The sequence below is a fragment of the Primulina huaijiensis genome, chromosome 12 (genome assembly GCF_012295235.1).
Source record: "Primulina huaijiensis isolate GDHJ02 chromosome 12, ASM1229523v2, whole genome shotgun sequence".
In the NCBI taxonomy this organism is placed as follows: Eukaryota; Viridiplantae; Streptophyta; class Magnoliopsida; order Lamiales; family Gesneriaceae; genus Primulina; species Primulina huaijiensis.
Window position 1 is genome coordinate 20,019,367 of NC_133317.1, and position 14,341 is coordinate 20,033,707.

At 38.3% G+C, this 14,341-nt stretch overlaps 1 protein-coding gene across 2 annotated transcripts; it reads left to right on the top strand.

Moving 5' to 3' along the window:
* The first annotated feature begins 9,970 nt into the window (after positions 1-9,970).
* On the top strand, positions 9,971-14,205 carry LOC140989716 (protein TRAUCO-like). Of its 2 annotated transcripts, XM_073459062.1 has the most exons (4): positions 9,971-10,212; positions 10,306-11,136; positions 12,382-12,621; positions 13,841-14,205. In XM_073459062.1, the coding sequence occupies exons 1-4, from the start codon at positions 10,011-10,013 to the stop codon at positions 13,933-13,935; spliced, it is 1,368 nt and encodes a 455-aa protein (XP_073315163.1). In that variant the 5' UTR covers positions 9,971-10,010; the 3' UTR covers positions 13,936-14,205. The 2 variants fall into 2 exon arrangements, with proteins under 2 accessions (XP_073315163.1, XP_073315162.1); XM_073459061.1 differs by having other exon boundaries at positions 9,971-11,136.
* The last annotated feature ends 136 nt before the right edge of the window (positions 14,206-14,341 follow it).

Consider the following 14,341-nt stretch of genomic DNA (forward strand, 5'->3'; position numbering starts at 1 on the left):
CTTATTACTTGGAGAATGCTCAAGGCAAGGCTTTAAAGAGGCCCTGGAATGCTTACCACCTTAGGAAATATAATTCTGGATTTTATCATTGATGTATTTCATCTTTGAATTTTCGCATGTAATCAGTTTGAATTCAATAAAATCAAGCTTTTCTTTTCATTTCATGAATGTTGGTGTATTATGAAATTGAGAAAACTTTATTTTTCTGAAGACATCGCCTAGCAAAGAAGCATAGTTGAGGAGGAGAAAAATTAAATTTTCCTGCTAAGACATCGCCTAGCAGAGGAGCAGAGTTTGGGCGGAGGAAAATTAAATTTTTCTGCTAAGGCATCGCCTAGCAGAGGAGCAGAATTAGAGTGGAGAACAATTAAATTTTTCCGCTAAGGCATCGCCTAGCAGAGGAGCAGAGTTGAGGGGAAGAAAAATTAAATTTTCATGCTAAGAGATCGCCTAGCAGAGGAGCAGAGTTGGAGTGAAGAACAATTATATTTTTCTGCTAAGATATCGCCTAGCAGAGGAGTAGAGTTGAGGAGGAGAAAAATTAAATTTTTCTGCTAAGGCATCGTCTAGCAGAGGAGCAGAGTTTGGGAGGAGGAAAATTAAATTTTCCTGCTAAGGAATCGCCTAGCAGAGGAGCAGAGTTAGAGTTGAGAACAATTAAATTTTCCCGCTAAGACATCGCCTAGCATAGGAGTAGAGTTGAGGAGGAGAAAAATTAAATTTTCCTGCTAAGGCCTCGCCTAGCAGAGAAGCAGAGTTGGAGTGGAGAACAATTACATTTTCCTACTAAGGAATAGCCTATATGAGGAGCAGAGTTGAGGAGGAGAAAAATTAAATTTTATTGCCAAGGCATTGCCTAACAGAGGAGCAGAGTTTGGGAGGAGAAAAATTAAATTTTCCTTCTAAGGTATCGCCTAGCAGAGGAACAGAGTTGGAGTGGAGCAAAATTAAATTTTCCTGTTAAAGCATCGCCTAGCAGATGAGCAGAGTTGAGGAGAAGAAAAATTAAATTTTCCTGCTAAGGCATCACCCAGCAGAGGAGCAGAGTTGGAGTGGAGAACAATTAAATTTTTTCTGTTAAGGCATCGCCTAGTAGAGGAGCAGAGTTGAGAAGGAGAAAAATTAAATTTTCCTGCTAAGACATCACCCAGCAGAGGAGCAGAGTTGGAGTGGGGAACAATTAAATTTTCCTGCTAAGACATCGCCTAGCCAAGGAGAAGAGTTGGAATGGAGAACAATTACATTTTCCTGCTAAGGTATCGCCTAGAAGAGGAGCAGAGTTGGTGTGGAGAACAATTACATTTTCCTGCTAAGACATCGTCTAGCAAAGGAGCAGAGTTGGAGTGGAGAACAATTACATTTTCATGCTAAGGTATCGCTTAAAAGAGGAGCATAATTGAGGAGGAGAAAAATTAAATTTTCCTGCTAAGGCATCGCTTAGTAGAGGAGCCGAGTTGGAGTGGAGAACTATTGCATTTTCCTGCTAAGGCATCGCCTAACAGAGGAGCAGAGTTGAGGAGAAGAAAAATTAAATTTTCCTGCTAAGGCATCGCCTAGCAGAGAGACAGAGTTTGGGAGGAGAAAAATTAAATTTTCCTGCTAAGGCATCGCCTAGCAGAGAGGCAGAGTTGAGGAGGAGAAAAATTAAATTTTCCTGCTAAGGCATCGCCTAGCAGAGGAGCAGAGTTGAGGAGGAGAAAAATTAAATTTTCCTGCTAAAACATCGCCTCGCAGAGGAGCAGAGTTTGGGAAGAGAAAAATTAAATTTTCCTGTTAAGGCATCGCCTAGCAGAGAAACAGAGTTGAAGAGGAGAAAAATTAAATTTTTCTCCTAAGGCATCGCCTAGAAGAGGAGCAGAGTTGGAGTGGAGATCAATTACATTTTCCTGGTAAGGCGTCGTCTAGCAGAGGAGCAGAGTTGAGGAGGAGAAAAATTACCATTTCCTGCTAGGGCAACGCCTAGCAGAGGAGCAGAGTTCGAGTGGAGAACAATTACATTTTCCTGCTAAGGCATCGCTTAGCAGAGTAGCAGAGTTGAGGATGAGAAAATTTAAATTTTCCTGTTAAGGCATCACCTAGCAGAGGAGGAGAGTTTGGGAGGAGAAAAATTAAATTTTCCTGTTAAGACATCGCCTAGCAAAGGAGCAGAGTTGAAGAGGAGAAAAATTAAATTTTTTTGCTAAGGCATCGCCTAGCAAAGGAGCAGAGTTGGAGTAGAGATCAATTACATTTTACTGCTAAGACATCGCCTAGTAGAGGAGCAGAGTTGAGGAGGAGAAAAATTAAATTTTCCTGCTCAGACATCGTCTAGTAGAGGAGAAGAGTTGATGAGGAGAAATTTAATTTTTCCTAATTGGGCATCGACTAGTAGAGGAGTCAGGGGTGAGGAGGTGAAACCTTTATTTTCCTGCTAAGACATCGCCTAGTAGAGGAGTCAGGGGTGAGGAGGTGAAACCTTTATTTTCCTGCTAAGGCATTGCCTAGCCGATGAGACTGGGCTGAGGAGGTGAAACATTTATTTTCATACTGAGGTATCACCTAGCAGAGGAGTTACGAGATGATGAGGTGAGATTTTTATTTTTCTTCTAATACATCGCCTAGCAGAGGAGTTAGAGGGTTAGAAGGTTGAAATTTTATTTTTTCTGCTAGGGCCCTGCTTAACCGAGGAGTCAAGAGTGCGGGGAAGTGGAAATTATTTTCCTTCAGAAGCTTAGTAGAGGACCTTGAGGATGGGGGCAACGAGGGCATACCATGTTAGAAAAATTTATTTTGTTTGTCGATAACGAACGATGTTTGCTGCTGCGAAAATTACGGGGATCGACCTGCCCGGTCAGGTCGTGGGGGTTTGGGGGCGACGAGGCCATACCATCTCAATTGTATCCTATTCGAAATAAAATTCTCAAAGTACTGGAAGAGGATGTGCAGGCGGATAGGCGAGGCTGGTGCAAGGGGGCTATGCTTGGCGAAGCTGGTGCAGGGGCGAAGTGAGAGAGCTTTGGGCGTGCTTGGTGATAAAGAGCGAAGGGCGAGGCGAGGCAGCTATTGTGGACAAGAGGGAAGGGCGAGTGAGCAGGCGTGCTTGGCGAGGAGGGGCGAGGGGTGAGGCGGTTGATGTGCTTGGGTGAGAAGGGGCTGTGGGCGAGGCTGGAACGTGGGGTGAGCGTGCGAAGGGCCAAGGGGCGAGGCGAGGGTGAGGGTGTAGGGCGAGGTGAGGAGGGGCTGTGGGCGAGGCTGGAACGTGGGGCTAGCGTGCAAAGGGGCAGGATGTGTGGGCGCTGGGCGAGGGTGTGCAGAGGGGCGCTGGGCGAGGGTGTGCAGAGGCGAGCGTGCCAAGGGGCAGGATGTGTGGCACTGGGCGAGGGTGTGCAGAGGGGCTGTGGGTGAGGCTGGGACTCGGGGTGATCATGTCAAGGGGTAGGAGAGTAGGCGAGGAGGGACGAGAGTTTGCGCGTGGGAACAGAGGTGAGGTGCACTTGTAAACGCGAGGTGGCGAGCCGAGGAGGCGAGGGCGCTCGACGGAACGGGCGCGCAAGGCGAGGTTGGGCTCGGCGAGGCGCTGTGCGAGCGAACCCATGTGTGGGCGAGGGCGAGGAACTATGGGGGAGAAGTGATAATGAAGTAAGGAGGGGACCTCTATTTACAGGAGAAGCCCAGACCAAATCTTTCCATTCAGGACATGATTGCGATTTGATATGTTTCCAAACTTTTGGACACTAATGAGCAGCAGGGGGAGAATGCACAACTCACATGTTGTAACCCGAGGACAACGTAATTAATCGAAATTCGAACATACGATTCAGTTCGACTTGGGAGAGAGAGACTGGTGATATCCCATGGACATCAGGCCCAAACAACATTTGGGACCCCTGGCCCATCTCCAACCAAGGTGGATCAAACCAAGGTGGAAGGCCCAACACGGGCCCAGGTACTCTTCTATAAATTCCAGGTTCAGGTGTCTAACTCATATATTCAATATATTACTTTTCAGCAGCACCCTTAGCTGCTCTCTACTTATATTTCCCAGTCTCTGACTTGAGCGTCGGAGGGGCTACGCCAGGACACCCTCCTGACCCCCTTCTAACGGTCTTATTCATGATTTCAGGCTCGGGATAAATTTGAAACATGTGTCTGGATTAGTGACACTTACTGGAATCGGACCCTAAATTTCTCGTGAGTATCACCAACCATTTTCTTTTCTTTTTCCTCGTTTTTCCTTTTTCTAGCAGCTCCACGACCCCTGCTCCCTCTTTGATTGCTTCAAATTGTTATTTTACCATTACGTTTGGTTATAATGGTAAAAGATATTTTCTAGACATGGTAGATAATTTGCCTAGAGTTACTTGAATGTTTCTTATACATTTCAAGACTCAAATTTGGAGTTTTTAAGTCATTTCAAATTGATTCTCAATTAGCGTTAGAACAATAAATAGATAAAGATTAAGCAATGCACTCAACTGTTGGTTTCTGTTGCTACCAACCATTGGTTTCTGTTGCTACCAACCATTAGAGCTCCAGTTCGTAACCCCCTCTACATGGAACAAAATCTTAGGTTGACCACCTAGGCATATGAGAGAATCACCATTACTTAGGAAGGTGGCACACACTGTTGGATTTTGGTTTCTCTTGTGCCCAAAACACAGCGAAAGTTTAAAATTTTTATTTTGACATTCAAAATATTTATTTGGACACTCGTATGGTTTAAATAAAATAAACATACAAAAGATTTTTAGTAATATACCTTCGGGAATAATTTTCACTTGGCTACAACTATTCCGGCATTAGCGGACGTAGCTATTGTTGTAAATCCCTACGAACATTCTTCGATTTACTAATCCGGTCCACGACTGTATATTTATTCCTCTTCTAAATTCCACTAGAAAAATAGAAGATATTTTGCGTAGAGATAGAACATGAAGAAGAAATCGACTCAATACTATAAGTCGAATTTTTCTCGCAAAATTTGAGATTTTTTAGAGCAACCAACGAAACCTTTTGAAAGAGCCGAAAATTCTTTTTTGTTCAAAAACTTTCGGATGCTATATTGTCAATAAGAATAAAAAATCTTATTATTATTTCTAATCCTTAATTTACTTAGTTAATCTAATTAATTAAGTTAATTAAAGATTCAAAAATCATGCCAACCTTTTGGTCAATCTCCATTGTTTCCACCGAAAATTGCATGCATTATAATAAAAAAAATCATTATTATATTTTCTAATCCATCCTTTACTTAATTAATTAGATTAATTAAGTTAACTTTGGATTCTAATTGCATGTCATATATTAGACAATCTCGAATTTTGATGCATATATTTTGAGAATATTATGCATCAATATTATTTTTCTTTGTGTGCAAGTTTTAAATTATGGTATCATGAATATTTCCATATTACATAAATCAATATATATTTTATAAAAATTTAGTGGGCCATATTTTAACTCAATTAAAATATAATTAATTATTAAAGCTCATTTGAACTTTAATAAATTTACATGATGGGCTTATACTCTTACAAGCCCATGATCCATGCTCGCATTACATTAATCTCATCATAATCTCGATCGACGATCCAATATCATCGATGTGACAATTCCAACTTGTTTATTATTATGATGCACACTTTAATTTCGAGATCACCAATGTCTAAATAAGACAGATGTAATCCTTTTGACTGTTTTAGCAGTCATGCTCTCAAAATTTCTATAAGCTTTTATAAATTTTATTTATAAGCTTATCGATTGATCATATCAAACTTATTTCTTATAAATTCAACTCATTTAATTTATTATCTCACTGTTTTCTATAAATTCAACTCCTTGAATTTATTATCTCAACGGGAACAAGAAAATCAGTGCTTGTGTGACCCTCAATGGTTCATGGATACAGCTAGCCGTGGGTTCACAACTCTTTGTGATTCAGGACATAATCTTTTATTCGTGCTTACCCTAATTTGCCCACATTCCATGCACCAACATTTGATCATGAGAATGTCAGAAATTATTTTTTGATTAAACCCATCGAATCATGGTAAGAACGTCTAGTAACATTGTCCTATGATTCCCTAGGTATCACTGATAGTGCCTCCAAAAACCAGTCGGTTATGATTAACGTATAATACGGTCCCTTCATCTCATATATCTCGATCGAATCTGTAACCATTGGTTCATCGAGAATTGCATAATAATTCGATAACTATATGACACATCTTTGAGAATAAATAGTGGCATCGCATGTACAATTGGAGAACTCTTTCTCTAACGTACATCTCATACTCTGGCCAGAGATTCCACGCACTATTATATCATCAGATCACATAGGATATCCACACCCATAAGTGAGCGGTGAATTCCCGACTACAATGCACTGGCTCTTACATGTGTCGCAAATGTACCCAATCTCGCCACCCGATGATCCTCCTGGAGTCGGTAAACGAGTCAAAGCACAGCTCTAGCATATAGAGCCCCAGTGTTGTCCCGGGTCGTAAGGACTAATGGTGTACAATCATAACCATGGACTTATCATCTCGATGAATGATAACCACTTGGAAAGTCCGAGGGAGGATAGTTCGGTATAATCATCATATGACTACCCATATGCATGTTTGGACATCTCTATGCCCTTATCAAGAAACGCGGTACACAATATCACAGATGCTAGTCTCGAGCTCAAGCGACCTTTATCAATGTTTTAGGCGGCTGAATCGACTAGGAACGAATTTAGATTATACGGTTTCAACATCGAATTACGATTCATTTGTATTAAAATATAATCAAGGACTTTATTTATGCTGATTGCATGGGTATACAGATAAAGTAAAACAAGACCATAAAAATTTAAATTATATTTAAATAAAGATTGTTTATTACACTTGAGTCAATAAATTCTCTAGTCAACCGTTGACTTACAGGACATCTACTCTAACACACACACTGTTACTCATCACAACTATGCCCAAATAAAAAAATCAAATAGTATTAAAGAAATAATTTGAGGACCATATCTGTTTTCAACATATACTTGCAGTTTTTTATTTGAAAAAAGAAAAGTATACTTTCAACAGCAAAAAATGAAACCAACCTCTTCTACTTCAATTTTGGGGATAGAAAGAAATATTACGCAATTTCTTGGAGGGTTTTGGGTCAAATAAAGAAAGGCAACAAATTTAGGAAAACATATGAGTTTGAGTCTGTGGAGATGTTTTTGACAGCAAGAGGTTCATACCATTGTGGTCCAAATCCAGCAGCTCTTCTTACTGGCTCATTGAAAGGTGGCTTGAGTGGCCCCGATCCTTGACAGTTGCATGAAACTTCTGAATCACTTCATCCTCCATGTCCCTCAAAACTTCATCTTTGTTGGAACGCATCAATAGATTCATAGATCTCGAACATACATACCTAAACCACTTGACTTCAGTACCACAGTGTGTTATCTCTTCTGGATAAACTATTTTCTCCAATAAATAAGCAGTCTTTTCGTCTCCTCCGTTCCGGAAATGAGATATAGTTGTTGGCAGCACATCAAGCCCTCTAGCCAGATAATATTTTGTTGAAGCATTATTGAAATGGGACCACATTTCTCTTGTATTTTTCTTTTGTTGGATCTCGATTTTTTCGTGCCCAAAACGCAGCGAAAATTGTAAAATTTTTATTTTTTTTTGACAATCAAAATATTTGTTTGAGCACTCGTATGATTTTATAATTAAACATTCATAGGGAGTTTAAACTTTTATACTTTTGGTGAAAGATTCACACGGCTCCAACTATTCCGAGGTTAGCGAAAATAGCTTGATGAATTCCCTACGAACTTTCTTCAAATCTCTTTTCTTTAATCATCCTAATAATGTCCACGACTAGAAGATTTGTTCATCTTCCAAATAGCACTAGAATATTTGGAAGAAGTTTTAATGTTGGAGATTAAAAACGAGATATGGCTCAACCAAAAAAACCTTTGATGGAGGCCGAAATTTTGAGAGGAAAAATTGGAGAAATTTCGAAAAAACACAATGAGAGTGGAGGCTAGGATTTTTCAAAAATTGTGAATAAATTGTGTTTAACCCTAAGCCTAATACACATATATATAAGCTTAAGGTCCATTAATTAAATTAAATATTTAATAGACTTAATCAATTAATTATTCTAGTCCAACTAGTTTAATTAATTAATTAATCTTTTAAAGTCCAATTAAGAAACTTAATAATATGTATGTTGGTCTTGTACTCCTACAAGCCCATTATACATATACCCATTACAATTAATTTAAATCCCTTATAAATTCAACATTTGAATTTAATATTTAAATTATAAATTCAACTACTTGAATTTATCACCTCCAAATTTTAATATTTAATAAGCTCAACTTTTGAGTTTAATAAATTAAATCCTCAAATTTTATAAATTCAACTCCTTGAATTTATTCTCTCCAAATTTCATAAATTCAACTTCTTGAATTTACTATCTCATAAATTCAATTCTTTGAATTTATTTTCTCAAAATTTAATTATCATAAATTCAACTCCTTGAATTTACTATATCATAATTTAAATTCAACTCATTGAATTTATTCTCTCAACGGGAACAAATGATCCAGTGCTTATGTGACCCTCAATGATTCAGGGATACAGCTAGCCGTGAGTTCAAAACTCCTTGTGATTCAGGACATAATCCTTTATTCGGGCTTACCCTAATTTGCCTCATTCTATGTATCAACAATTGATCATGAGAATGTCAGAAATCATATTTCTGATGGATGTGTTGACTAAACATTGATATACATAGAAAAATCTATGAATGATTTAAAGTATCAAATAAAATTATATTCTACCTCCAATATTATCACTTTCAATAAAATGACAAAAGTCATTATGAGGATTAAGTTAATTCGGACACATGTGATTCATTCACATTAGTTTATATTCCTGAAGAGTTTACTAAAATTGCCAAGTAATTAAAATACAAACATAAGATGAAAAAATATGAAGAAAAAAAATTGAGCTATGAATTCGATATTTTCAGAAGGAATATATCTTAATTGGTCATAATACACAACAAAGAAAACACTTTCATATTGATATGTTATATCAATTAATGATTTTTTTGATAATGCTCAAAAGACCTTTGATCCTGAAGTTTCATATATAAGCATCAACTGAAGATATTGTGACCGATATTTTCATAAGAGCATTACCGATATTAAATTTTGAAAAAGTAGCACGCAAGATCGGGCAACGACTTAAAGATTTCAACGATGCCTGCAACATGGGAGTAGTTCAGACTATACTCTTAATGACTTGTTTATGAGTTTTCCCAAGGGGTTTTTTATAACAAGATTTTAGTGAGGCTGTTAGCAAAAAGTAAGAGCCATCGTACTCTTTTTCCTTCAGTGTGTTTTTGTCCCATTTAGTTTTTCCTAGTAAGATTTTAATGAGGTGCATCCATCGTCAAGAGAACATACAAAGAGAAGTATTTATTGTTGTATTTTTTTTCCTTCGCTCAAGTTTTTCCACTGAGTTTTATTGTCAATGTTTTAACGAGGCACCATTTGACTCTCCATGAAGTTTTTGAGCAAACATCTAGCCAAATGAAAGATTAATCGAAGTAGTTGTTATATAGATAATCTTCTAGGAGAGAATATTAAGTTATGATTGTGAATGTAGATGATTGATTATGTAGATATATTTTCTATTAATATTGATATTTTAATCTTTCTATTTAAAAATTTATATTTTACAATAGTATCCTATAAATGAGTCATTCTTTGAACTCGTATTTTTCTCCTCTCCTTTCTTGTTAAATTTATAACAAGAATAGAGTTGTTATATGGATGTATACCCGAAATTGTGAAATTTTATAAGGTTAAAGTATAGAATTGTTGTTGCAATTAGGAAGAGGGCCACAGGTAGTGGATCAAATATCGGTTTTGGGCTACCAATCATCAGGAATGGGCCTAAGTCCACTATATAATCGCCACGTTTTTGTTTTCTACACTTACACCCGGTGGTCGGTCTTTTCCGATGGGCATACTCGAAGCTGCTTACGGAGACATCGACGCAGCCTCAACAAATCCACCTCCCTTCCCGACTAATGAGGAGGGATGTGCTACCATTACCGCCGCCACAGCTGAGGAAATGAATCCCGAGTTGGCTGAGTTCTCCGTGACCAAGCAGCATTACGTGAATGGCTTCGGGAAAGAGCTCGAAACCGATGTTTCTGAAGGTATTTTATCTGAAAAAACCTCCAATTTTTGGAATCCATGTGTCCTCGATTTCGATCGAAACGACTCAACAAAGTCCCCTAATTTTTTCCCAGAAATCGGTGGAGGCGAAGATGATGGTGAGGAGGAAGAAGAGGAGCCTCCTCGTGAGAAGCAAAAGAGTCTATCTCATTTTCCCGAGCCTGAACCTGATGTTTTAGAATCTTCCTCTCCCGCTGATACCATTACTCCAGTGCCTGAGGAACGAATGTTGCCCCCTTTAGGACCGAAATCGGGGAAGAAGTTGAAGAAGAAGAAGAGCAAGGATGTATGGGTGAGCACTTCTAGGAAAGGAAAGAAAAAGACCAAGCACGCTTTCAACGGCAATCATAATCCCAAGAATCCTATTAGCATCTATGGTTCACTGGAAGATAAAATGCTGATGCCCCCTCCATTCTCGAGATCTCCTGACAATAATGACGATAATCCAGACTTAAAAATATGTCTCTCTAAAGTTTTCAAGGCAGAGAAGATCCAATTGAGTGAGGATAGACTCACTGCATCCACCACAAAGGGGTACAGAATGGTGAGAGCAACACGGGGAGTGACTGAGGGTACGTGGTATTTTGAGATTAAAGTGGTGCATTTGGGTGAGACTGGGCACGCGAGATTGGGGTGGTCCACTGATAAAGGTGATTTGCAGGCACCTGTGGGATTTGACGGAAATAGTTATGGGTATAGGGATATTGATGGCAGTAAAGTGCATAAAGCAATAAGGGAGAAATATGGGGAGGAAGGGTACAAAGAAGGTGATGTTATTGGGTTCTATATTAATTTGCCGGATGGTGGTTTGTATGCCCCTGATCCTTTATGCTTGGATTCAAATAAGGTACAGCTGTGTGCTGGTGCTACAGGCGCCAAAGAGGATCCCCTGAAAGCTGTTCCTGGTCTGTGCTTTTTATTGCTTTTCACCCATGTTATGTTCTACTGCCTGCCTATATTTATCTCTGGCTTTGCATTATCCTTTATTACCTATTGGTGAGTGTTTCTAGAGTATTGTTATTTATTTTATTCTGACGCTCCTACTTAAAGTCGTGCTTTTCTGAAAAGTCTGCTGTATTGAAATTCATAAGACTTATTATGATATTTTATCATGCCTAGAATTATTCAGTAAATCAAGTGGATTTTCTGTTTTTGATGAAATTGTGAATTGGAATAGAAAACTTTTTCAGGCATAGCAAGAAGTTTGATGCTTGGTGTGATCCTGATAATGAAATTTGATTTACAACATGGAATTACAGCTGTGATAATTGGTCTACCCCTCTTTGAAGTTCATGGTTTACATAATTCATCTAGAAGTTCATTGTAGTTTTGGAACACAATTAGTTTTCCTTTAAAGTGTGAGAATGCTCATTGTCCGGTGGTCCCATAACCTTGAGTTTACCGGAGGCAACACAAATTAATAATTCTATACATTGACAAGGCGCCACATGTGTAGGCCAGAGAATTAGGAATTTATGCTAAAATCAATATCCAAGGCACACACATTCAAGCTGAATGAGCATTAAACAACATACTGACATAGTGTAGTAGACTAACATGATAACTATGTGTGGTTTTTGCCCACCATGCGATTTGAATCTGTAACCTTCCGGCTGCAATTTCATCTTGAAATAACTCGTATCAAAAGCTTGAGTTCATGAGAGGTTGCACATCAATGGTTCTATATTTTATCAGGGATTGATATGCTAGATATTAAGTCCAACTTGACTTTTAAATACCAAGCAATCACATATTTAAGTTTCAAGGGCGTGTCACCAAAGGAGAAAAAAATTTCCACAGTATTTAGTTATTCATGTATGTGCATTCAATTTCTAGGAATGTTTTTCAAGATATCATCTGGGCAACTAAGCCACATAAAGAATATGTTCAGACAAATTATTAGTTGGAGTAAAGTCGTCGACATTGCAGAATAAGTTTCTTGCACCTATCCTCTTGTGTTTTCTTTCACTTGATTTTTGAGCACGGATTAATTTCTGTCAACCTGCATACGTATGTAGCTTAAATTTATATTACAGTTATTGTTGTTTTTATTTTTTTTGTCAATCAGATTACTTAGAAGCTTCGACATGAAATTGGAGTACTGGAGACCTTTCCTTCATTTTTTATGAAATATTGCTCGTGGTGTGCAGGAAGTGAGATATCTTTTTTCAAAAATGGAATATGCCAGGGGATTGCTTTCAGAGATCTTTATGGTGGTCGTTATTACCCATCTGCTTCACTGTACACTCTTCCGAATCACCCAAATTGCGTTGTTCAATTCTGTTTTGGTCCTGGTTTTGAAAGGTTCCCGGAAGATTTTGGTGAACGTCCCATCCCAAGACCTATGATCGAAATTCCATATCAGGGTTATGATGTCAGGGTTCAGAATGGTGTGTCCATCGAGAAGCCATATCTTTGAAATTTGTTCCGCTTTATTTTATCATACAGCAACCAGGACGTTTAATGTTGGATATTTCTTATTTGAATTTTTTAAGTAACCTTTTCGTCAACTTCCGAAACGGCGAACGCATGAACAATGGATACCTTGATGTGAAGTTGATTTATCTTAGCCAATAATGTTACCTTTTCCGTCAAGAAAAGATCAAAGAATTAGTTGTAGGATTTGGAAAGTGAAAAAAACAGGTGCCATGGACTCTCAAGATAATGGAGCAAATGACTTAGTTGAGCTATGTATACAGTTGTTTTAATGGAGCAATAGGTGGTTGACACCCGCCTTTATAAAGATGTCTAGTTAAATTAACAGCCACTTAGTTCAAAAGTCCTAAAGAAGAATTCAATCCCAAACTATGGACTTTCTTGGTGGGAGAGCCTCCAAAGTCATTAGTCTTTTTACAATATCTTGTTGAGTTGGTATCAAATCATAGCTTTGCCGGCCGCTTGAGAAGTCAACGTCCTAGATGGCTTTCAATCACCTGACAATATTCAGTGTATGAACTTTAATGCAATTTAATGTGAACACGGGCCATCCTAGATACTGACCCGATGATATCCCTTTCCCAGGTGTTACTCATTCCAATATGTCAAGTTTCATCACCACTCTTAGAACTTTAGTCCATGTGAACCAAAAATAAAGATAAGCCTCTTGGGCTGGAAAGTCGCCCAAATGTGTTACACTCCAAGATTGCTTGTGAAATTGATGTGAGGTCATAATGGTCACTCTTTGCAATTTGGATCTTATGTCGTAAGGTTCTAACCTGGTATTCAGAAAAGTGTTCTTGCCATTTTTAATAACATAGTTTTCCTTATTATTTCTTCTTGATCTTTTAATAATTCTTCTATGATGTTGTGATTCAAACATAAATGATCAAAAGTTGGTTCTGATTTTTTCTTTCATCTTTAGTTTCTTTCATCCGCCTATTCCATTTTCAACTCCTTATTATTAATATCTGTATGTTAGAAAGTGGTATGGAAACCGCGACGGGGCATAAGTCGCATTTCGGAAAGGAATTCAGAATCTAGTTGAATGTGCATATGATGGACAACATTGATCGCATTACCATGTCTTCTCTGTATAAATTCTTACATTTACTCTTAATATTTCATTTTACGAGAAATTTGAGTATGATAGAAACTCTCTCTGTAATTCAGGTAATCCACGGAAAATTCTCAGAATGTTACCTATATTCAAAGTATTAAAAGAGGACGACAGTGATTTTGTGAAAGCTGATGAAATGGTGAGTTAAGCGTCAGTGATTTTGTGAAAGCTGGTGAAATGGTGAGTTAAGCGTCAGCAATGTCAATGAGGTTGGTAACCTTCGACATTTTCCTGTTAAAGCAAGGGCCGACGTGTATTAAAAAACAGTAAACATCATGTATAACATTTCTAGAAATACAAGTTTTGCTCCCCCAAATTATATTATCCCTCGACCCATCTCACCCCATCCCCCTTCCTGAGCATTTTGTGTCGGCCAATTTGCATACAAGTATGAAAATCTGTTGCAGAGTTCAAATCAGTTGTCAATACCCCTTTTTTAGCTCTATGTTCCATGCTTTTTAAATTCTTGGAGCAGTGTTGTTGCGCTCTTGGCTAGTTGGTGCCAGTTCTTTCAGTTTCTTGTATGCAGCAGTACCTTTTTTATCCATTTGATC

Coding starts and splice junctions, on each gene's coding strand:
- LOC140989716 (XM_073459061.1), top strand. CDS start 10,011: ATGGGCATACTCGAAGCTGCTTACGGAGACATCGACGCAGCCTCAACA. Junction 11,137..12,381: donor TCCCCTGAAAGCTGTTCCTG/GTCTGTGCTTTT, acceptor CGTGGTGTGCAG/GAAGTGAGATATCTTTTTTC. Junction 12,622..13,840: donor TGATGTCAGGGTTCAGAATG/GTGTGTCCATCG, acceptor TCTGTAATTCAG/GTAATCCACGGAAAATTCTC.